Source organism: Ovis aries, chromosome 24 (genome assembly GCF_016772045.2).
Source record: "Ovis aries strain OAR_USU_Benz2616 breed Rambouillet chromosome 24, ARS-UI_Ramb_v3.0, whole genome shotgun sequence".
In the NCBI taxonomy this organism is placed as follows: Eukaryota; Metazoa; Chordata; class Mammalia; order Artiodactyla; family Bovidae; genus Ovis; species Ovis aries.
This window is the reverse complement of record NC_056077.1, coordinates 25,532,702-25,556,995: the sequence shown is the minus strand read 5'-3', so window position 1 is coordinate 25,556,995 and position 24,294 is coordinate 25,532,702. Positions and strand designations below refer to the sequence as shown.

The 24,294-nt window shown below is 56.3% G+C and overlaps 1 protein-coding gene across 1 annotated transcript in view; it reads left to right on the top strand.

Annotated features, from left to right (window-relative positions):
• GTF3C1 (general transcription factor IIIC subunit 1) overlaps positions 1-24,294 on the top strand; it is a 79,138-nt gene that overhangs the window by 51,687 nt on the left and 3,157 nt on the right. The window contains exons 20-35 of the mRNA XM_042239987.2: positions 2,207-2,348; positions 2,736-2,871; positions 3,573-3,654; positions 3,784-3,972; positions 5,739-5,893; positions 7,608-7,750; positions 9,345-9,426; positions 11,896-12,008; positions 13,528-13,590; positions 15,645-15,738; positions 18,120-18,292; positions 19,114-19,401; positions 20,021-20,280; positions 21,627-21,907; positions 22,666-23,200; positions 23,862-23,913. Coding sequence (XP_042095921.1) covers positions 2,207-2,348; positions 2,736-2,871; positions 3,573-3,654; positions 3,784-3,972; positions 5,739-5,893; positions 7,608-7,750; positions 9,345-9,426; positions 11,896-12,008; positions 13,528-13,590; positions 15,645-15,738; positions 18,120-18,292; positions 19,114-19,401; positions 20,021-20,280; positions 21,627-21,907; positions 22,666-23,200; positions 23,862-23,913 — 2,788 coding nt within the window. The remainder of the gene's footprint in view (positions 1-2,206; positions 2,349-2,735; positions 2,872-3,572; positions 3,655-3,783; positions 3,973-5,738; positions 5,894-7,607; positions 7,751-9,344; positions 9,427-11,895; positions 12,009-13,527; positions 13,591-15,644; positions 15,739-18,119; positions 18,293-19,113; positions 19,402-20,020; positions 20,281-21,626; positions 21,908-22,665; positions 23,201-23,861; positions 23,914-24,294) is intronic.

The window sequence follows — 24,294 nt, the reverse complement described above, 5'->3', positions numbered from 1 at the left end:
CCTCTAAGCCAGTTTTCCTCGGGTCCTGTCTTGCCACTTCTCCCAAGGAGAAGAAGGATGCTGCATTCCGTTCGCACCTGGGAGAGGACTTCTGTCTTCCTCCTGTCACAGCGCCTGAAGATCAAGGTCCCGCTTTGATTTTTGCAAAGCAGGAGCCACACGTGTACTGTGTTGATGTGTGCTCAGTCGTGTCAGACTCTTTGCAACCCCACAGACTGTAGCCCGCCAGGCTCCTCTGTCCACGGGATTTGACAGGCAAGAACACTGGAGTGGGGTGCCATTTCCTTCTCCAGGAGGTCTTCCTGACTAAGGGATTGAACCTGCACCTCCTGCATTGGCAGGCGGATTCTTTTCTGCTGAGCCACCAGGAAAGCTTGTGATTTGGGTAGAACTGTTTAATGCTAAGAGGCTAACGAGCACTTGTATAGATCATTTAATGGGTCCAGACAAATGTGAGAAACAGCGTGTTTTGTAGACTCCTCTGGCAGCAGCGATGAGCTAGGCTTTTAGCATTGCAGATTTTAAAGTGCCCTAATTCCCCTGCATTTTATACTAGATAAAAATTTGCGAACCAGTATGTTATTTGCACCGGAGTCTTTCAGGCTTGACAGCGGGTGGATTTCCATCCCTTTTTGTGTTCTTGAGTTGAAATATGGGAGGCTTATTGAGTTTGATAATCAGACATTGACTGTCCCTTCAATCAACAAACATCTACGGGGGTCGGGGGGGTTCTGCCCCACAGACTGAGGGGAAGCATCAAATAATAAGATGTGGGCATCCTACAGGGTGGGGCTCGCAGAGCATGAGTGCACCGGCAGCTCTGGGGAAGCGCGTTGAAATGTGGGTTATTGGGCGCCGTCCAGGGACTTGGGCTCAGCAGTCCTGGGGGTGGCCTAAGTCTGCATCTCCAACAGGCAGCTTGGTGGTGCCAGGCAAGACATTGCCTGAGGTCCTCTTAGGTTCTCAGTCCATTCAGGTGCATGACCCTGGGTGAGCTCTTTGGAGCCTCCTGAGCCTCAGTTTCTTCATTTCTAATCTGGGAACGCCACCGCCGCCACCTTGTGGAGCTGAGGGGAGGCTTGAACCGGACGCTTCACATGAAGCTCTGGCTGAGAGATGCCTGGCATGTGGCATGGGCTCTGCCTGTTGCCCCTTGCCACCAGCCAGGCTGAAGTCTCCAGCTGACCATGTTGCAGGAGGCTCTGTGATAGTCTGCAGATTATCATAACCTTCCCTGGCCTGACTCAAGCAATTCTTTTAATTAATTGATTGGTTATTTATGGCTGCGCTGGATCTTCATTGCTATGCCTGGGCTTTCTCTAGTTGCGGAGAGTGGACTTCCCATTGCAGTGGCTTCTTTTATTGCGGAGCACGGGCTGTAGAGCGCAGGCTCAGCAGTTGTGACACGCCGGCTTCATTGTCCTGCGGCACGTGGGATCTTCCTGGACCGGGGATCAAACCTAGGTCCCCTGCATTGGCAGGCGGATTCTGAACCACTAGACCACCAGAGAAGCCCCTCAAGCAAAGGTTTTAGTCATGTTTCACATTTCTTTGCAAGAAGTGCAGTTTGCTTAACTTCTCTCAGCAAATGCGTCTCTGCAGAGAGCACTCAGGAATTATGGTGAAGAGACAGCGAGTGTACCTCAGAGCTGTGTGGCCATGTTTGTTGTTGTTTAGCCGCTCAGTTGTATCCCACACTTTGCAACCCCAGGGGCTGTAGCCCGCCAGGCTCCTCTGTCCGTTGGATTCTTCAGGCAAGGATACTTTACTGGGGTGGGTTACCATTTCCTCCTCCAGGGTATCTTCCCAACCCAGGGATCAAACTTGTGTTTCCTGCATTGGCAGGCAGATTCTTTACCACTGAGCCCCTGGGTAAGCCCAGGCCTGTGGCATGTGGCTCCTTGGGGCCTCCACCAGGAAGAAAGAAGGCCTGGGGTTTCTCTGGTTGCCTGCTCGCCTTCCCGCCTTTATAGAATCCAGGCTGTGTGCAGTCTCTTTTCTCAGTTTCACCCACCAGCCTTAACTCTTTCTTCTGCTCCCCCGTGACATGACGACGTAAGACGTTTTGTGCAAAGAGGTCCACCGGTTTCAGCCCCTCTCCCCTGGTGGGGATCCTAGTCCCAGAAAGGGAGTTCACTCCTCTTGCCACCCAGCGGCAGACCTTGGCAGAAAGGTGTCGTCAGCGGGGCTCGTGTCTCTCTCCTAGGCGTGGTGCGCTGCCCGCGCGCCCGGAAGAGCAGCGGCCCAGACCAGGGCAGCGATGAGGAGGGCAGAATGCAGAAGGAGCAGGAGAACGCCATGGACAAGTACACGCTGGAGCGCAAGTGTGCCATGATGGAGTACACCACGTGCGTCCCACCTGTCCCCGAGTGCAGAGCCGCGGGGGGCTCGCCCTGCAGGCTGTGGGCCCCCCCACCCCAGTCAGGCCCCCTGTCGGGCCTGGAGGCCTGAGTCCCTGCTGTGGGGCTGTGAGGGGGTGGCCGTGGCTCACTCTGGCCCCAGCCATGAGGCAGCTAGCCCCCCCCCACGTTGTCAAAAACTAAAAAGAACCAGCTGCTGAAGTTCAAAAACTGGGATTTTTACATAAAAATCTGGATTTTTGACAGGTTCTTTACTGCTACCTGTCAGGTGTCTCTGTGGGAAGGTAGCAGTTGCAGTACATGCCCCACCCACTCCACGGGCTCTCTTCCCAGTTCCCAAGGAGGCTCGGTGTCTGTTTATTTCCCGACTCCCAGGGGCAGCCGCGAGGTCGTGGATGAAGGCATCATCCCCGGAGACGGCCTGGGAGCCGCGGGGCTCGACTCCAGCTTCTACGCACACTTGAAGCGCAATTGGATCTGGACCAGCTACATCATGGACAAGGCCAAAAAGGTGGGCGTCCGTCCTAGGACCGTCACACCCCCTCCCCGGCCATCGCTACTCACCTGCCTCTGCCTTCCCTGGCTCACAGACTTTGTTTTTAGGATTTACTCACTCTGTTCCCGTTTTTGGCGGCCCTGGGGCTTGGTTGCTGTGTGCGGGCTTTCTCCAGTTGTGGGAGAGGGGGCTGATCTTCGTTGCAGCGCTCAGGCTTCTCGTTACGGTGGCTCCTCTCCATTGTGGAGCACAGGCTCCTGGGCGCTCAGGCTTAGCTGACCCGCGGCATGTGGGATCTTCCAGACCATCGAACCCGTGTCCACTGTATTGGCCGGTGGACTTTTAGCCACTAAACCACCAGGAAAGTCCCAGCTCACAGTCTTTGAATTGGTCAAACCAAAATTGACCAGACACACAAGTAATTGTATCCGTAAGTACTGAAGGTACAGTGGGACTTTGTAAATATCTACCTGACTTTCTTTTTTCTTTCCCCCCATGGATGCTAATTTATTCTTCGATGAGTACAAGTATTCCTTTTAAAAAGAAAGAAAGGGAAGTCTAAGAGGTCACACAAGACGGGGGTGTATGTTCCATAGGAAGGTCGCAGTCCCTGCGCCGCCTCTTCATCAGGGATGCAACACTCCCCACTGGCTGCACTGGGTTCCTGGGGGCCCAGTGAAGCTCACACTTCATCCAGTGCCATCCTTGTCTTTCAGGAGACCACCACGTCGGAGAACGGGCTCACAATGAGGCTGCAGACGTTTCTGTCTAAGCGCCCGATGCCTCTTGGGGCTGGAGGTACGTGGGCCAGGACCTCGGCAGAAACGGACGCGGGGCTGGCTTGGGCCAGTGGGACCCCTGCGCCGCGTCTTGTTCCAGCCTTTATGGGGGCCTTCTGCAATGCCAGGCTCCTTTGCTTGTTTCCAGGCAACGGCAGGTTGACGGTCTGGGGAGATGCTCGAGCCGGATCAGGGCTCTGTGCCGACAGAGACGAGCATGTCGAGGTTGAGCGAGAGCCCACGCTGGAGCGGAACCAGAAAGTGAAGGGTGGGAAAAGCCAGAAGCGCAAGCGGCTGAAGAAGGACCCAGGGAAGAAGATCAAGAGGAAGAAGAAAGGTTTGGTGATGATCATTTGTGTTTGTGAGGCTCGCCTTTGCCCGGTCCAGCCGGGGACGGGCAGCAACCTCTCCGTAGCCTGGCATGAGTGCTGCCCTCAGCCTCTGGTTCACCCTCTCCACTTGCAGGGCTAACTGTGTGTGGTTGTTTTTGTTTTCCAAGCCCAGCCTGTTAGCCGAGAGGGCCTTGAACTTTCTACACATCTCCCCCTGCTTTCTCCGTCACGGTAGTATATAGAGCCATTTCAGCTAGTGATTGCCTCTGTTCACATTTTTAATTTCATCTCAACTGGGAAAAAAAACCTTGGCAAAAATCCTTAGCCAAGTCCTCATCACAGCTGGTTCAAATCCTGTTATTCTCTTGGTTCACCTTTTAACGTCGGCATTTGTGCTCAGGGCAAAGTTTCAAGTTGTGTTTGTAAATCAGAGGGAGCGTGGGAGTCGCTTAAGCCTGAGGGATCTCTCTGGATCTCGTGAACCCCTTGTGCACAGCGCCTGTTCGATTCCCGTTTTGAATTCTTCATTCGGGCATCATTTGCAGTGAAGGAGGGCAGCGAGGAGACCAGTGTCCAGGTTTTCAGCCACTTTTATGTCATTTCAGTGGACCGTGCATTTTAACAACGATCTGATAGCTTTAACTGTTTCAGCTGAGAGCAGAATGCTTTAACACGAACCCATTTTTAGTGATTTATTCGGCTGGTGCTCATAACAAATAGCCTCGCATCAGCTGAAATGGCCCCCTCCGTTCAGCCTGTCCTGATATGTGTAAGATCAAATTGGCTTGAAAAGACCCGAATTCACTGCAAAGCAAAATCCGATGGTGGTGTTGCTTTGAATGCAAATGATCTTGCCCACTTTTCTCCTGCTCTCATTTGAAATATGCTCACTAAGCAAACAGTCTTTTAGAATTGGCGGTAGCATATGGCATCTGCCTTTGGAACTCCTGCCAGTGTTTCCCAGCAGGGAGGGGAGCGGAGGGTGGAGCCTGGGGAAACCCAGTGGTTTTAGAGCTCAGGGTTCCCATCCTAACTGCCGCTTCCTAGGATTTTTGACTTCAGGCAAGGTGCTGGGTCTCTGTGCATGTCAGATTCCTCACCTGCCAAATGGGGATAATAGTTGTATCCTTCTCCTACCGTGGTTGTCAAGTATTATTTTAATTGTAAGTGAATATATGTAAAAAGCTTAAGCCAGTGTTTGGCACCCAGTAAATATTCCATAATGTTTGTGGTTGATATTACTTAGATAACCGCTCCTTTGCACCAGGCGCTGCGCTGGGTGTGTTTTAGTGGTCTGGGCCAGTCCTGAAGTTATTTAGCCCTGGACAGTGGGCCTTGTTGTCCCCCTGCTGCACCAGCGTGTACACAGCATCTCTCAGGTCGCAGAGCAGGGAATGGTGGGGTCCCGCTTACCTGGAGAGCATGCCTCGAGCAGGTTCCTTCAGAGGGCTTCTGAAGGAGGCGAGGCACCTTCAGAGGGCTCATTGCCTCCGAGGGAAAGATTAGAGATGGGCAGATAACCGGCTGCATCAGGCTGCCCAGCCTGTCACCATGAAATCTGACCAAAGAGAAATGATGAAAGGGGTTAAAAAAAAAATCTGTCCCATTGGGCTGAGTCTTTTGTGGCTAATTGACATGACTTCCCACTTAATGAAATGCTGATAACTGACACCTTGATCCAGGCCCACCCACTGGGTAGGGACCCTTCCGCTCTCTGGAGTAACAGCTCTCAAACAGTTGTTCAAAGCCCCCTCTGCTATCCCCACCTTAGAAGAGCTCCCGGAAGACAAGAACAAAAGGCGTTACCATGACGAGGCGGACCAGAGCGCCCTGCAGAGGATGACGCGGCTGCGGGTCACCTGGTCGCTGCAGGAGGACGGGCTGCTCATGCTCTGCCGGATCGCCAGCAACGTCCTCAACACCAAGGTGCGCCCCCCCATCCCACTCGCCTCTCCACCCCACCCCAGCTTCCAGCCCGCTGACTGTGAGTCCCTCTCGTCCAGGAGGCTCTTGCTCTTCTGACCCCCACAGGGAGGAGCGTGGCCCTGGGACCCCTCATCCCATCTACTCCACTCGGCCCGTGGGAGAAGCGTCTCCCAGAATCTTCCCAGTGAACCCCACTCTCACCTTTGCACCTCTCTTTCCAGCCTTCAGCTCACACATCTGTGTCTTTGCCTGGCTGCACGCCACACAGCTCGGGCTTCCCTGGTGGCTCAGATGATACACAACCCGCCTGACAGTGCAGGAGACGCGGGTTTGATCTCTGGGTTGGGAAGATCCCCTGGAGAAGGCAACCCACTCCAGTATTCTTGGCTAGGAAATCCCATGGTCGGAGTAGCCTGGCAGGCTACAGTCCATGAGGTCGCAGAGTCAGATGTGACTTAGTGAACAGCAACAGCAAACAATGGCACACAGCTGAGAGCTGTACTCGCTGTCTCTTCTCGGGATTCTGTCCCTTCCCTGCTCCCTGCCTCCCATCCTCAGCTGCCTGGAATAGTCCTGTTTATCTTTCACTTACTGCTTATCATCTCTGGAAAGGCACCATTGATCCTGCGGAAAGGAAGTGGTTACTGCTGTCTCGCTCTGCCCCTTTCGTGTCACGCTGCTCCTCTGGCTTCTGGCCCCTCTTTGCCCTCTGGAGTGGCTGCTTCTAGAGGCAGAGGCTTCTTACTCATTTGTGTAGCTATGGCCCCAGGTTCATGCCTGGGTTCATGCCCCACCTTCCAGCCACACCAAGGCCAGTGTCCCATCAGGCTGGTCCATAGAAGCCCCCAGGAGTGTGGGCTCCACCAGCCGCCCGTCCGGGACCCCTGCAGGTAGTAACACCACCAGGCAGAGCGGGTGAGGCAGCTTCACAGCAGAGTCAGTATTTCCTGTCTTTCTGCGTACCGGCCGAAGAAACCCACCCAGAGGCCATGTGTCCCGGTTGCTCTCTGCCTTTAATTTAAGCTCAGTAAACCCCTTTGCTTGATCATTTTCCCAGGTTTTCGTACCCCTTTATGCGTTCCTAAATTCCATCGCGGCCCGTTCTGCTGGGAGGAACCTGATGGCGTGTTGCTGTCCCTCATGCCTGGCCCTTGTCTCATCACGGTGATGAGGGGAGAGGCCTGCACGGACCCTCCACTCACTCACTTCAGCTCACACCAGACTCCCCAGCCCCCTCGTGCTCAGGCACTAAGAAAAAACCTTGTCCTCACACCCTTTCTTCGCCTGGGCTCTGCCTTCCTGTGTGTGTTCCAAGAGGGGTCCTGAGCCCGGGACTCGACGCGTTCTGTTTCCATCAATGTGACTGCAGGTGCCACACGCAGCGTTTCTGAGCACAGCCCTCCACAACCATGTCACAGACCTCCTGACTTCCCCTAACATTGCCTTCCAATCAGTACTGCCCAGCACCCTCCAGGCACCTCCGTTAGTCGCCAAGAGACACTTCCCACTGGATGTTGAGGGTTTGTCTTACTCCTCTCTTCCCAGCCCCCACTCAGGGCCAGGCCTGTGGTCAGTACCCAGTAGCTGTGGCCGAGTTTTGTGTGTCCGCTGAGGGAAGAGGCTGCACGGGCCGACTCCTCCCTCACACTAGTAGTGACCCGTGCCGTGGGCTCCAGGGCCACTGACCTTCCATCTCGGCTTGTGTCTGATCCAGGTGAAGGGCCCGTTCGTCCCCTGGCAGGTCGTGCGGGATATCCTGCACTCGACCTTGGAAGAGTCTCTGGATAAAACCTCCCTGTCGGTCGGACGAAGAGCTCGCTACATAATCAAAAACCCACAAGCCTATCTGAACTACAAGTAAGCCGCTTTTGAACTTTTGGAACTCCCCGTCCAGGGTGTCCCCAGGCTTCTCGCTTGTTCTTTCCTCTGTTTTCATCCCATCTGCTTAGGAGTCGGCTGTAGAATCCAGGTAGATAGAGTCTGAGTCTTCTAGGAGCACATCAGATGTGTTTTGGAGGCGGTTAGTGAGGTGGTCCTTGATCTGGGGGGCCAGGTGTGATTCCGGGCACTCGCATGCATAAGGTGGTGTTTAGACTTCAGGATGCCTTGTGAAGCTAGAGCTGTTCTCCAGAGTTGCGGCCAGCAGGACGGTGGGGCCAGGAGGGGACCCGAGCTGGGTTGGGAGAAACCGCTTCTACCAGCTGATGCCCATGCTGTGGGTCAGTGAGAGAGCTTGGCTCCAGGTTGATCCCAAGCCCTGGGCTGCGTGCAGTCAGCCAGCTTAGAGGGGAGGCACCCAGCCCTGATCATGGAGGAAATTCAGCTCTTCTGAGCTTCTGGGTCTCAGCACTGCTGACACATGGGGCCGGATCATTTGTGGGGGGCATCCTATGCACTGTGGGATGTTTAACAGCATCCGTGTCTAGGCACCAGTAGCAACCCCCCTTCCCCAGCTGTGACAATGAAAAGCCTGACGAGAACTACAGGGTTAGGCACACCAGGGGGCCTTCCTGTGTGAAGCCACTTGCCCAGCACGTGGAATGCTCTTAAAATGCTCTGTCAGAAAGGGCTATGATCCCCTGGTCCAAAGTCCTCTTTTTTTTTTCACAAAGTAGGAACAGGCCCATAGAGAGGATGGGCAGCTTGCTGGGTAACGGAGAGCTGCAGCGAGTGAGGTCTGGGGCTTGGGCTTTCTGCCCCTGCCTGACGTTCTTCCTCTTGTCCTGCAGCAGCCAGGGCGGGGGGACGAGAGGGCTTGCAGGGCTTGGAGGCCTGAGTCTCCTTCCTCACTGCAGTTCAGAGCCGTGGGGCCTGGGACGAGACACTTATCTCCTCAGAGGCTGTTTCCCCACCTGTGAGCAGGGCCATAGTAATAGTAACCACACCTGTTCCATCTGACCCTTGGCCTCTGTGTGACCTCGGGGGCAGGGGATCCCTGCAGCTCGCCAAGCCATGAAATGGAATGATAGCCTCTACCTTGCAAGCTCCTTATGAGGGTCAGAAGTGCCCAGCTCCCAGGAGCTCAGCAAACACTGGTTGTCCTTCCCTCTGTTTCCTGGTGGGCAGGTCAGGCTGTCCTGTCACCATGGAGATATGAAGATGGGTGTGGTGGACAAAAGCTGATGGAGGAACCCGGAGCTCTTAATACCAACCCCTGGGGCCTGTTTTTAAGTTTATGATACACTTCCACGTAGATCTTTCGCAGAGTCCTGGCCAAACCCCTGTGAGGGGCAGGAGGGTGGGAGCTTGGAGAAGCTGAGGTGTGAAGTGTAAGCAGTAACAGGCTGACCCGAAATCCTTCATTTTTGAAAGCCGTGTGATCACCCAGCAGGCACACAAGCTGGCCACACTCCATGATTAGCTGACATCAGCAGCGTTAGAAATCTTCGGTGGTTCTGTACGTGGGCATGGTTGCAGTGCCCAGACTTCCCTGTGGTCCTTTTGCCTACAGGGTCTGCCTCGCCGAGGTGTACCAGGATAAGGCGCTTGTCGGGGAGTTCCTGAGTCGGAAAGGTGACTACGGAAACCCAAAGGTGGGTGCCGTGCGGCAGCTGGGGCAGCCTGCCCTGAGGCAGGGGTTTCTAGGTTTCCAGACCCAGAGTTCTGGTCCTCTGGGTCCCATGGTGCCTCTGCCGGCCTTGCAGACCTGGGCTTTTCCCGTGCTCGTCTGGGAAATTGACTTGTCAGGTGTTTGGCTGTGAACCTGTCTTGATCTGGCTCCAGCATCAGTGTTTTAAAGACGATTAGAATTTGGCTTGCCTCTTGGCAACGCTGCTGTGCCTTGGGTCTATTTTGTTAAGAAAGTAGGGCAGCTCTTCAGAAATTACAAACAGCTACACTTCCGGAACAGAGAAGGCAATGGCAACCCACTCCAGTACTCTTGCCTAGAAAATCCCATGGACGGAGGAGCCTGGTAGGCTGCAGTCCATGGGGTCGCTAAGAATTGGACACGACTGAGCGATTTCACTTTCACCTTCATGCATTGGAGAAGGAAATGGCAACCCACTCCAGTGTTCTTGCCTGGAGAATCCCAGGGCCGGGGGAACCTGGTGGGCTGCTGTCTGTGGGGTCGCACAGAGTAGGACACGACTGAAGTGACTTAGCAGCAGCAGCAACAGACTTCCAGAAAGCTCACAGATAGGCGATGAGTTTTCTTTCTGAGTTTTCTGTGGGTAGGGCTGGGCAGGGACTGACCAGGAAGGAAGCTGTGTTTCCAGACCCAGACTCCCCTGCCACGTGGCTCACAGTCTGCTTACCCCCAATTCGTTGAGCTGGCACTGGACTCTGCTGTGTGTGTCCAGCCTTGGCGCCAGCCGAGGCCAGTGAGTCAGGCAGAGAAGTAAGTGGACACCGCAGAACAGTGCAGCCACCCCACCAGAGAGCACGGGCTGCTGAGGTCACAGGGGGAGAGTTAGGAGTGCTTCTGATGCAACCTAGACAGCATATTAGAAAGCAGAGACATTACTTTGTCAACAAAGGTCCATCTAGTCAAGGCTATGGTTTTTCCAGTGGTCATGTATGGATGTGAGAGTTGGACTGTGAAGAAAGCTGAGCACAGAAGAATTGATGCTTTTGAACTGTGGTGTTGGAGAAGACTCTTGAGAGTCCCTTGGACTGCAGGGAGATCCAACCAGTCCATCCTAAAGGAGATCAGTCCTGGGTGTTCATTGGAAGGACTGATGTTGAAGCTGAAACTCCAGTACTTTGGCCACCTGATGCGAAGAGCTGACTCATTTGCAAAGACCCTGATGCTGGGAAAGATTGAGGGTGGGAGGAGAAGGGGATGACAGAGGATGGGATGGTTGGGTGGCATCTCTGACTCAATGGACATGAGTCTGGGTAAACTCCAGGAGTCGGTGATGGACACGGAGGTCTGGTGTGCTGTGGTTCATGGGGTCGCAAAGGGTTGGACACGACTGAGCGGCTGAACTGAACTGAACTGCCTGATGCAAGTGACCAAAGAAAAGCTAACACTGGGCTAAGCAGCCCGGAAGCAGGCTGTCCACATGGGTGCAGCAGAGCAGAAACGTCTTCAGGGTCCCAGGTTCATTCTGTCGCTCACTCCCCATCCCCGGGGGTCAGCTTTCCGTCTTCACGCTGGTCACCTCATGGCTGCCAGGTAGCTGTTGAAGCTGACATCTCACAACAGAGTCCCAAGGCAGGAAGAAGTGGGAAGAGGGCCCTTGTGTCAAGGGAGGAGGGGACAGCCGTCTCCAGAAGATCCGTCCTGACTCACCCCTGAGGCTGGGCAGGCTGCCTGCCCACTCCACGTAGGGGCTGGCTCCACCACTCAGGAAGAATGGGATGAAGGAAGTAGGTGACCGTCTGTTATCACACGGGGCCTTTTGGGTGTGTCACCCCTGAGCCCAGACCATAGAGACCAGGGACCAGCCGAGGAAAGGCAGAGAAGGTAGAGGGGCGAGGTGCCCTGTGGGAGGGCCGCAGCGAGAGGCATCGGGAAAGAGCCTGACCCTGCCCTGGAGCCCTGGGCGCCGGCTGGCAGGGTGACAGGCTGGGTTTGCCGGCCTCACCATGGAGGAGGAGTCGGAGGCACGAGCCTGGGGTGGCGAGGAGGTGAGGGACCACGCTGTGATCCGGGTCTGGTCTTGGATGGACGTGGGGTGGGTACAGAGGAGGAGGGGCTGGCTTGGGGCTCAAGGCTGAATGTGGGAGTGGAGGCCGACGTGAGTCCAGGTGAGTCGCAGAGGAGGGAGGGAGGTGATGAGGGGACACAGGCCTGCTGATGGAGGGATGTGTTTGGGGCTTGGGGGCAAGCGCTGGCGGTACAGGCATAAGGCTTGCCACCTCCAGAGTGGTGAGCACCTGGCACCTTCCCAGTGGTCTCAGGGTCTGGGGAGAGGGCACAGGAGACAGCATTTCTGTCTGGGTTTCTGGGGGTGCGCTGCCCCGGGTGGCTGCTCCAGGATTTTCGAAGTGTGTCTTAGTGAAGCCTCCCTTCAAGGAGAAAGAGGGCTTAAGGTCTCACTCTCTCACGGCGACAGGTTTGTGCCAGCGAGTTTAAAGAATTCGTGGCGAAGCTTAGAGAGAAGTTCAGCTCAGCCCTGAAGAATCCAAACCTTGAAATCCCAGACACGCTCGAGGAGCTGTTTGCCAGGTAAGGCTCCTCCAGGAAGGTTCTGTGTGGTCTTGGGGCAGGAGGGTGCGTCACAGCGACAGGTGTGTCCCCCACCAGCCGTCCACCTGGCCCGGCAGCGAACCCTGTGCTCCTCTGACCGCACCTCTCGTCTCCTCTCTGGGGGACTTGAAACTGGGGAGACACCGCCATCCCCTGCACCCCACAGGGCGCTCCCTTCCGTTCCGGCGCAGCCCCACTCTGGCTTACTTCGGGCTTGCTCAGATATTGGAGTGCTTTTGTCAAGATTGCTTATTTTATGCACAAGGAAACCTTGAAGTGTACGAAGCTTCCCCAGGTCACGGTGCTAGCACGCCCCAGGCCAGGATCTGAGCTTAGCCACCTAAGCTCTGACCCCCGAGCAGCTGCTCTTTCCAGCTCCAGCCCCGGGCACCTGGAGAGGAGCCCGCTTGAGCCTCCCAGAACCTGTGCAGGTTTAAGATTGTGAGTGCTGTTGAACCAGGCCTGTTTCTGCTGCCTCATCTGGACGTGAACCCCTTCTCCTCTCCATCTTCATCAGCATAGTCCCTGTGGCCACTGTGTTTCCAAACTTCTTCCTCTAGAGACGAAGTCCATCTGTCAGGTCCCACTGTGAGCCAGAGGAAAGAAAAAAAGTTCTGGCTGTAACAGCTGACCACTAGATTTGATCTTGAGCATTCTGGCAGGCAAAGTAAAAGAGAAAAATGGTCCCAAATATTTTCTCGTTTGACTAAAACCAGTTCACATTCTTCTGAAAAGGTGTTTTGTCTTATTGCTAAATTTTAGGAAGAATTTACTATTGCAAAGATGAATTTTGACTTTAGTGTTGTAGAAACCAAAGACATGACTTACAAATAAATAACTGTGGGTTTTTTCGTAGAGTTCTGTGATTTATGTTTATTTGCTTGGCCCAAACACAATGAGACAGTATTATATGGACCTCGGGGGACTTCCCTGGCAGCCCAGAAGTTGAGGCTTTACGCTTCCAGCGCAGGGGCTGCAGGTTCCATCCCCGGTCGGGGAATTAAGATGCCACATGCCACATGGTGTGGCCCCCCAAAATTTTTTTAATTTAAAAATTGCATGGAGCTCAGAAAAACAGATGGGGAGATAACGTGTAACATGATCCCCTGATACAGCTCCTACCCTGTGAGGTTATTTATTCCCAGGCTCCTTTCTCTGCTTGTTGGTCATCGTGATGAGCCCACAGCTGTCTTCCTCCTCCGGTAACAGTTAACAGTCACTGTTTGCAAGTTAACATATCTCCTTATTGCCTCGAGATGGTCAGTGATCGAGCATTCCTCATTTCCCCGACCCTCATTCTTACAACACGCTCATTCATTGGGCAGAACGCAGTGTTTTCTCATTTTAATTTACACGTATGAGTTTGAATTTTAGGGAGTTTACCAGTTACTGTTTTCCAGTGTTTAGGCGATCGGTAGCCATCTCACTCGAGCATCGCCTTGGCTCAGGAAGGTCAGCTGGGCTCCCTTGACAAGCGCTTCTTCTGTTTCCTACGCAGGTACCGAGTTTTGGTGATTGGGGACAGAAAAGATCAAACCATGAAAGAGGATGAGCTTAAGAGGCAAGTACTGGCAGGCCCGAAGCTCTCCAGGGGTTCAGTGCTAAGGAGGCTGCCTGCCAGAGCAGGAGACTCCTGTTTGATCCCTGGGCCAGGAACATCCCCTGGAGAAGGGCATGGCAACCCACTCCAGTACTCTTGCCTGGAGAATCCCGTGGACGGAGGGGCCTGGTGGCCACAGTCCACGGGGTCGCAGGGTGGCCATGACTGAGGGACTAAAGACCAGCAGCAACCAACAGGCCCGGCACCCTTTGCCTGCAGCCTCCCTGGGTTGCCTGCAGCCTGGCTCAGGGATCGGCTAGGGCCCAATCTAGCCTGGCGCCTCTTTCTGGAAATCCAGTGTTATTGGAACACAGCCTCGCCCGTTCCATGTGTGGTCAGCGCTGCTTTCAGGGTGGAACCTCAGAGCTGAGGGGCTGCAGCGGAAACCATGGGGCCCATGGATACTAAATTATGTGGCCCTTCATGGGAAAAGCAGGCCGACCCCTCACCTCGCCTGTCACCAGCCCCGCCTGAGGACGGGTTGGAGAAGGGCTATGAACTCCTAGCCCATGAACTTCCCAAGGAAAATTCAGGTTAGAAAACTCCGACTTTTCTTTCCATCTTGGATAATCAATATTTGATTTTTAGCTCTGTATTGAGTGAAAAGCCTATTCTCATTGGAGAAACAGTTGTTTAAAATTGGATGAAAAATATACGTGGCTGAATCTCTTTGCTGTTTACCTATCACAGCATTGCTAATTGACTATGTCGTTCTTGTTCAGTCGGTAAATCGTGTCCAACTTTTACCAGCCCCACGGACTGCAGCATGCCAGGCTTCTCTGTCCTTCACCATCTCCCCGAGTTTGCTCAAACTTATGTCCGTTGAGTTGATGATGCCATCCAACCATCTCATCCTATACTCCAATAAAAAGTAAAAAGTTTAAAAAATAATATAAACAAACTTGGGTTAAAAAAAAAAAAGAAGCAGTAACCACCCGTGTTTGTTGTCATGAAAACCTGTTCCTAGGTTATGTCACCCCTTACCCGCTAGAATAAAACTTTTTCCCTTCGAAAATGGACCAGTCAGTAAGGGGTAAAAACCACCGTTCATTCCTTTCGTTTGGGTTTGTGACTAGTGGGAACATTTGTATCACTGTCAGGAGATTGGAAGGATTTTTTGAGGTGGAATCTACCAGCAGGATGAGCAGTGGCTCGTGGCCCGTGGGCTCACATGGCCCTGTCCGCTCCCCTCGTCTCACGTGGCCCGTGGGCTCACATGGCCCTGTCCGCTCCCCTCGTCTCACATGGCCCGTGGGCTCACATGGCCCTGTCCGCTCCCCTCGTCTCACGTGGCCTATGGGCTCACGTGGCCCCCCATTTCATGTGGCCCTATTGCCCCCACCCCCCATCTCACGTGGCCCTGTTGCCCCCACCCCCATCTCACGTGGCCCTGTCGCCCTCCCGCCCCCCATCTCACGTGGCCCTGTTGCCCCCACCCCCATCTCACGTGGCCCTGTTGCCCCCACCCCCATCTCACGTGGCCCTGTTGCCCCCACCCCCATCTCACGTGGCCCTGTTGCCCCCACCCCCATCTCACGTGGCCGTTTCCCCTGCCCCCACCCCCCATCTCACGTGGCCCTGTTGCCCCCCATCCCCCATCTCACGTGGCCCTGTTGCCCTCCCGCCCCCCATCTCACGTGGCCCTGTTGCCCTCCCACCCCCCATCTCACGTGGCCCTATTGCCCTCCCGCCCCCCATCTCACGTGGCCCTGTTGCCCTCCCGCCCCCCATCTCACGTGGCCCTGTTGCCCCCTGCCCCCCATTTCACGTGGCCATATTGCCCCCCATCTCACGTGGCCCTGTTGCCCCCGCCCCCCATCACACGTGGCCCTGTCGCCCCCCCCGCCCCCATCTCACATGGCCCTGTCACCCCCCCATCTTACGTGGCCCTGTTGCTCCCGCCCCCAATCTCACATGCTCTGTCACCCCCTGCCCCCCATCTCACGTGGCCCTTTGCCCCTCCCCCGCCCCCCATCTCACGTGGCCCTGTTGCCCCCCCCGCCCGTCTCTTGCAGCGTGGACGACATCCACTTCCTGGTGCTCCAGAACCTGATCCAGAGCACGCTGGCCCTCTCGGACAGACAGATGGAGATCTGCCAGTCGTTCCAGGTGGGTGTTGGGGACACAGCTTGGCAGCAGCGTCCCAGGACTTGGGACCCTTCCCAGGCTGGGGGCCCATGAGGTTTCTCCTCCTTCTCTTCTTACCTATGAGGTTTCAAGGCCCTGATTGCCCCCCGAGGCTCCAGCCAAAGCTTCATTCATCTTTGTTTGTTTGTTTGGTTTTGCCACATGGCTAGCAGGATTTAGTAGTTCCCTGACCAAGGATTGAACCTGGGCCACTGCAGTGAAAGGGCTGAGTCCTCATCACTGGGCTGCCAGGGAAGACGCCCCCCCACCCCGCCCATTCACTGAAGTATGGGCACGGGATCTGGTGACCTCCAAAATCCCTCCCAGGGCTGAGGTTTTGAATCTAACGTTGAAGGCAGCCGATTAGGCAGAAGGAGAAATGAGCCATGGCAGAAGAGCTGAGAAGCTAACTGGGCTGCATAGCCTATCTTTTCAATTATAGTGGACAAGCGCCAGCGTATTCTGATTGTTAGAAAATGTCACCCGGTGGGAAAGCTGCCTTTCTGCGGGCATCGAGTCTTACACATCTCCTGAGAACATACTAGAAGTGGGATGCTGCTTGGATCGTAGTTGAATGAGGATGAAGGAGAAGGCAGGTCTCCTTAACCCTGTGCTGAGCCTGGGAAAGGGGTGGGATTAGTACTTTATAGGTGTGAAAACTTGGCTCAGAGAAGTTAAAAAGTCCGTGACCAAGATCCCAGGGCTCGTTCATCAAACCTGAGTCTGTGGCTCCGAGGCCCCAGCGGAGAGGAGTCTGCTCCCCGAGCCCGTGCTTGCTTTTCCCTTTTTCTGGCTGTGCTGGGTCATCATTTCTGCGTGGCCTTTTTCTAGTTGCAGTGAATACGCTGCTCACTGCAGCGGCCTCTCGTTGCGGAGCACAGGCTCCAGGATGCCTGGGCTTCAGTAGTTGCGGCGCGTGGGCCCAGCCCTTGTGGCTCCCGGGCCCTGGAGCACAGGCTCAACAGTGGGGGCTCACGGGCTTAGTTGCTCTGAAGTGTGTGAAATCTTCCCGGACCAGGGATCAAACCCGTGTCTCCTGCATTACCCCTGAGCCACCAGAGAAGCCCTTCTCTTGTTTTTAATGATCACAAAAGTACATTCCAAGTAGAGTTTATCTACGTTTGTATTTAATCTTGCAACCTAAAACTCAGCTCCTACAGCTTACATGACCAAGTCAAGCCAGTTTGGAACCTGAAGGAAGAAGTTAGAGAACAAAGGGCTGGTGGTGTTTCTTATCCCGCTGATGCGTTTAGATGGATGCTGTCCCAAACTTTAGGGTGTCTCAGAGTCAACTGGAGAGCTCTTATAGCACATGGACCCCAGGTCCCACCCCCAGAGACCGTAGACCGGAGTGGAGGGGGCAGGACCCTGACAAGCTCTTCTGCCCGGTAGGAGTTAGAGCTGGCACAACCTCAGGGGTGGGTCCAACCACCTGTTACACGAGAAAGTCCAGCCCCCAGGGTACAGCAGGAGCCTGGTCCCTGCGTCCCAGTGGGGCCTTGTCCCAGCCTCACTTTTCCTTCCTCCAGCTCTATTTCCAGGTGTGGCTTGGACTATAACAATGGTGCCAAAGGGCTGTCACTCTCCCTGACTTTCCCAGGGCATGGAAAGACATGAGAGAGGGCACCTGACCCCAAGCAGGATGCAGAACCTTTCTCCAGGGACCCCCACCCATGGCAGCAAGGAGTGGGAGGTCACAGGAATGAGGTTAGGGGATTCTTTGAGGGTCCAGTGTTAGAACTGGGTGATCCCCTGGCAGAGGGAAGCCACCAGGGCTTTGGAGGCAGGGAAGGACATGTGGTCCGATGTAGGCATAAAAGGGCTACATTGCCTGCCATGCAGAGCAGTCAGAGGTGGGGGCAGGGAGCCCTAGGTAGAAGCTGGAAGAGCAGGCAGTCACAGGCAGAAGCGACGTGGCATGACCCAGACAGACGGTGGCTATAGGTGGCACAGCTTGGATGTTTCTGGAACATACTCAGAGTAGATCAGCCCCAGCAGGTCTGCCAATGGCTCAGGTGGGAGCTGAAGGATACCCGGTATCAGAGATGATTCTGCGTCGGCTCCCAGCGTCCATACATCCAGAGAAGTAGGCGCCTGCCTTTTCCGCCTGCCTGTCCTCTGCACTCTCTAAGGGGATGTGCTGGTGGGTCAAGGTTGACCATGGGGCTGTGGGCTTCTTCTGGGCTCTCCCTCACTGCACCCCAAGTGTCTGTTCTGGCCTCGCAGCCTCTCCCAACCCCCGTGCCCCCTCATCAGCAGCCTTCCTCCATGGACGATCAGCCATGGCGTCTGCGTATCCACTTCCCATCCCCACGCCCTGCTGGCTGGAGAGCCCCACTCACGCCTGGCCTGCTGTGTTGCAGACCTTCCGCCTGTACCGGGACTACAAGGAACAGGTCCTGGTGAAGGCCTTCGTGGACTACCAGCGGAGGAGCCTAGTCAACCGGCGCCGCGTCAACCACACGCTGGGCCCCAAGAAAAACCGCGCTCTGCCCTTCGCGCCCATGTCCTACCAGTTGTCCCAGGCCTACCACAGGTGAGCAGGGAGGGCGGGGCCTGTCAGCGGAGGGAGCGCAGGTGAGCGGAAGTGACGGGTGTCCCTCTTCATCAGCGGGCAGGGCAGCCTGGGCCCTTTGTGGCCTCTTGTGCGAGACCCAGCCTCCGGGACCAGGTTTCTCATCAGCGCCCGTCCTTCCTTGTCTGGGAATTAGGTTCATGCCGGCGGTCTCTCATAAGGGGGCATTTACCAGTTTTGCTGGTAGTTTGTTTCCTTTTTTCGCATCAAGTTGGGTGAAATGAGTGTCCAATGATTAGACCGGCTAAAAGTGCACCCTCCTGGTTGGGTGTGATCTCAGTCCCTAGTCCCACAGCTCAGAGCTGTACCAGGCCGCCTGCCCCGAGGGCTGACACACTTCCTTTGGAAGCCATCGTGTTCAGACCTGGTTTGTGGCTCATAAGCAAGAGGGTGTTGTTACAAGGAACGAAAGCCACCCCTCTGCATAGAGGCGAGGGCTTGTGTGCAGGCGCCGAGTGGAAACAGTCTGAACACACGAGGGGTCCAGGGCTCGCCGTGTAAAGGTGATGACACAACGCACGTTCACCTTCCCCAGTTCAGCACCGAGGGGCCTAGAGTGTTGGCTCGGGTGAAGAGTCACAGCGCCTCCTTGAAGGCGCCCCAGGGAGCGGCCTCACGGAACCTGCAGTGCAGCGCCTTGGTCTGAGATGGAAAGAGGGCTTCCAGGGAGAAGCCGGTGTGCTCAGTGTGGGCGGCCGGTTGGAAGCGCCCGCAGCCCATCCGCCCCCAGGCCTCCGGCACCCCGAGCTCAGAAAGGCCCTGCCCTTCTCGTCCTGTCTTAGGATTTTCACGTGGCGGTTTCCGAGCACTGTCTGCACAGAATCGTTCCAGTTCTTCAGCAGACTCTTGGCTGCGGGCAAGCGGGACCAGGCCGATCACTTCTCCTTCAAAGACCAGAACTGTGGCGAGCCCGCGAGCAACCTGGTGGCGTTCTCTTTGGACGGCCCCGGAGGAAACTGCGTGACCGCCCTGATCCTTTTCTCCCTGGGCCTTGTTTCCGTGGACGTCAGGATCCCAGAACAGATCGTCGTGGTGGACAGCTCCATGGTGGAGAACGAGGTCATTAAGAGGTGAGGGCCACAGGCACCGTCACTTGCCCTCAGGCTGGTTGTCTGCCGTTTTCTTTGCTCACTCATTCTCGTTTTTATTCACTCAACAAACACATTTCTCTGCCTTGTGCTTGGCATCATGTGGCCCAAGACAGCAGGGTCTCGGCAGTGGTTCCCAGGAGCTCACGGGTCTGTGAACCAGGAATTCCAGTGCAGCGCCTCCTGATGGTGCCTCTAGGCACCAGGGGAACCACAGGAGGGGTTGGCTAGGCTGGGCCAAAGAGAAGGGCCTAGAACAGTGTGGCCAGGAGGGATGGGGAGGCAGAGAAGAGGGACCATTCCTTGAGGGCTTGAGAGCTGAAATGGGGTTTAGTGGACAGATGGGTGTCTTTTGGACAGAAACCTGGAAGGGTTTCCAGGCAGAAGGACCAGCCCTTGCAAAGACACAGGTGTAGGGAGTGGGGAGGGAGTGTGGGAAGGTGGGCAAGGTGGGTAATCTGGACACCAGTCTGTGCTGACCTGACCTCAGCCAGACGCCATGGGGCGTCCAGGGCCAGAGCATCACTCCCTGAGGGGGCAGCCGGACCAGCAGAGAAGGCCCTGCCGGGCTCCAGCACCCAGGTCCATTGTCTGCTCCCAGCCTAGGCAAGGACAGCACCTTGGAAGAGGACGAGGACGAAGAGGAAGACCTGGACGAAGGCTCGGGGGCCAAGCGCCGGAGCATCGAGGTGAAAGCCCACCAGGCCTCCCACACCAACTACCTGCTGATGAAGGGCTACTGTGTCCCCGGCATCGTCAGCAACCGCAACCTCAACCCCAACGACAACATCGTGGTGAACTCCTGCCTGGTCAAGTTCCGCCTGCGCTGCACCCCAAAGCCCACCAGGCTTGCGCTTGTGGGTGAGCGCCGCCCCCGCCCACCCCAAGGCCCAGACCCCCAGCTCGTGGCCAGGCTCCCAGGGCTGCCTGGGGAAGCCACCGCTGACCTAGCCAAAGGGAAAAGCAAAGGAAAACCCCTCCTGTCCTTAGCAGCCAAGCCGGGGCGAGGAGGGCAGTGGAGGGTGGGCATGCGGCCCGAGTTGCCTGCTTGTTTGCAGGGAGCCCTGGGCTGTGCATACTGTGGTTAGCGCTCAGCATGGTCTTTTTTACTTAAGTCTTTTGACCCCTTGCTGTGAAAGCTGAGTATTCATTACCTCTTATCTCCTTTTTTCCAATTTTTACACGTTTTTGAGTTCTTGTATTGATTGCCTCTGAAACGTTAATGATTTACTTCCACCTCCGTTTCCCGCACCCTCGGTATCAGGCAGTCTCTCCTCGCTGCACATATAATGAGAATGCTAGGGCCTCGTCCCTGCCCTTCTCACCCTTCCCTTTCCCAGCCCGTCTGACTCACCTTTGTTCTCACGAGTTGAGGAGTTTACTCTTGTAGCTAGGTGGTTTATTTTTGGCTGCACTGCGTCTGCATTGCTCGGTGCGGGCTTTCTCTGGTTGTGGTGCTGCGGCTCCTCGTTGTGGTGGTGTCTCTTGTTGCAGAGCACAGGCTCCAGGGTACAGGCTCAGGAGCTGAGGTGCACAGGCTTAGCTGCTCCACAGCACGTGGAATCCACCTGGACCAGGGATCGAACCCGTGTCCCCTGCATTGGCAGGCAGATTCTTATCCACTGGACCGCCATCTAGTTTCGTAACCACGATCAGTATCCCACACTGTGTTGGGAGCTTGGCCTGGGCGAAAATGTGGCAACCTGAGGCTTGTGGTCTTAGCAGAGATACCTTATCCAGGAAGTACCAGAAACCAGCCCTGGCAGGTGTGAGCAAAAGTGGGGATTTATGGAGAAGTCCCAGGGTATCTCAGAGGGTCTCAGAAGCCGTGAACATGTGAGCATCAGGAAGGGTGGGCCCGAGGCAGCCAGAGTGTAGGACCGCCCCCCCCCCCCACCCCCCGCTCCTTCAGAGCTGCTGGGCTGTGTTCTGAGGCCCCAGCACCCCCTTTTCCCCTTCACTGTGAGTTGTGAGCAGGAGAACCAATGGCCCAAGGGATCAAGTTGGCTGCAGTCAAGGGCCCAGAGGCATGTATCAGGAACCTGACTGCCAGGGGCCCAGCCGTGTCCACCCAGAAAGCGACCCCTTGACTTTTGCAAAACAGTGAATCCATGTTGGCGTGCACCTGCCTCGGCATTGCTTGTGCACTAGTCTAGGGAGGGGAGGGAGCTTTTCAGGGCTGATGCTCGTCCTCTCGGTCTCCACAGACCCTTCTCTGGAGGAGCTGACGGTGGGGCCCTCCTGCCTCCCTGACACCTTCACACGGCTGATAAACAGCCCAGAGGATACGTGCAGCTTGGAGGAGTTCGTCCACCAGGTGGCGCTGTCTGGGTACCAGCCCGGAGACGTGTTTGCCGCCCTGGAGATCCAGGAGGCCGTTGCAGCGGCCGGTTGCTTTGGGGTGGACCAGCTGGAGCTGAGCAAACAGTTCTTCGCCTTGGCCAGGACAGACAGTGAGCGCACCAGGACCTTCACAGACTACGTCCAGGTGAGCTGTGCTCTCAGGTAGCCTGCAGAAGCAAAAGCCGGAGTCGCAACTCCTGGGCCAGAGGCACGCTGTGGGTGGGCTTGGTTCAGGGCGTGCCGAATTTGTTTTTTCAAAAGTTGAATTGGTTGTCAACATTGAAGATTGCCTAAAACCCTAGCTTCTCCTGAAAGTTAGAAGGTCCGTCCGTTCACTCTGGGCCCTGTTTCTTCAGCAGAGCTAGCTAGAGCCTCCCCCCACCCAAGCCTTGGGCCTCGTCCTCCCCCAGCTCTCTGCTGTCTCCAGACTCCCTGCCACTGGTCCACAGTCTCACTGCCTTGTTAGTGCAAGTCCGTGTGCCCAGTGCACAGTAAGGCCAGACAGAATGAATCAACAGGGTTTGGAGCAGAGAAAAGTTAATTGCAGGGCCACACCAGAAGACAGCCGCTCATGCCTTAACACCCCTGAGCTCCTTGAAGGGTTTTAGCAAAGCATTTTTAAAGGTCAGGTGAGGGAGGGGCATCACAGGGTGTGCGTTTTTGCAGAAGCACTTGGCCATCAGCGTGTTGAGTCTGGGAGGAGCTGGCTGGGCAGAAGGAGACTGGTAAGGTTGCATCAGCTTTGAGGGTGCAGCTGTGGCTCCAAGAAGCTGAGGTAGAGTCACCTGCCCTAAGGAGGTGGCCTGGCCACTGGCTCAGGACACTTAAAACACTCAGGCAGGGGAAACGAGCCCCAGTGACCCTGGGGTTCCCTGCAGATCCCTTTGTCTCCCTCTTTCCTAGGACCTCTTAGAGCACCAGCAGGTGCTGGAAGTCGGCGGGAACACCGCCCGCCTGGTGACCGTGGCCAATGCACAGCCCTGGCTCCTGCACTCAGTGCGGCTGAAAGACAGAGAGGGGGGTGCTGACCTTCAAAGGGACGACCCCCGGGCCGGGCCCCCTGAGGGGCCCTGCAACGAGGACAGCCCCGCAGAGAGGCAGGCCCCGCCCTCTCAGAGCCCCCAGAGCGCCAAGAGGCGAGGCAGCTGGGCCGACGCTGACGCGACCAGCCAGGGCGGGGGTGCTGACCCCAAGAGCGCCCCGGAGCCCCCCGCAAAGAGGCCCGCACTCCAGGACATACGCTCGGCCCCCAGCCCAGGGCCCAGAGCGGAAGAGGAGCTGGGGACTCTGGCGCCTGCCCTGCTCGCGGCTCCTGAGGACGGGGGTGCATCGGAAGCCGGGCCGGGGGACCAAGAGGGTGTTGAGGTGCCCAGCTTCCCAGGCCAGGAGCAGCTGAGCTGTCAGGCCCAGGTTCTGGAGGCCCCTGAAGACCCCAGAGGTACCAAAGCCTGTCCCCACCCCGCCTTCCCCCACCCACCCCTTCTCTATCAGGGCCTGAAGGGCCCACACCACCTTCCTCAAGACCAGGAGCCTGCTATTGCCACAGAGGGGCTTTCCGTCCGCTTTCCTTGGCCCCCACTTTGAGCGGGAGGCTCTTGTCTGTTGACACTCGTCTTCCCTCTAGAGGGCAGGGGCCTCGTGCTCCTTAGCCAACCTGTGAATTAATTATAAGGACGAGGCGCTCTCATGGTTCTGGAAAGGGGCATTTCCTGAGGTGTCCTTACCAGGAAGCTGGAAGGGGAAGGATCTCACCTCCCAGGGGACTTGGCAAGTGCCCCCCACCCCTTTCCTCTCCTCTGCTGGAATTCTCCCAGGGGTTTACACACCCAGCTATGTGGTTAGGGCTTCTGGAGAAGGGTAGGCACTCGCTCACTCCCCTGGGGCGGGGGTATCCCCAAGCCCTGGGCACAGCCCCCAGACTGGCACCTTGCCGTCTGTCCATCTGATACTGTCCTGGGGGTGCAGCCCCCACACCCCGCCGCCCCGAGGAGGGAGGTGCTGTCTCTGTGTTCACGGCCTTACCGTGTGGGATGAACAGTCGGGGGAGAGACGGGTGGGCCCCACCTCTGCAGTCTCCCACGCCTCTCCCCTCTTGTCAGGTCTGGCAGACGGTTCCGCGGCTGGCAACCTCTCCCAGGTGGCATGGGAAAGGTGAGTGTGGTTCAGGCTCCAGCGGCCTGGGCTGGGAGGGGGCAGTGAGAGCCTCGGAGGGTGGCGCCCAAGGTCCAGGGTAGGTTATTACCTGGAGGTCTTTCACAAAGGTTTGTCAAGCACAGCGCTTCTCAGCCAGGGGTCTCAGACACCTGAGGGACCGTGGGTCCCCCTCACCAGAGACCAGGCAGGCGCCCCTTGCCCGAGGTGGACGAGCCCAGCAGTGCTGACGGCTGTAGCGCCCCGTCCGCTGGGAACAGTGGGTGTCACGGAAGTCCGAGGGGCGCCTCCCACAGCGTGTGCATCACCCTCGGCCTGAAGGGCCGTGTTCTCCCGCCTCAGATTGGGCAGGCCCAGTCACATAGTCAGAGCCAGGTGTCC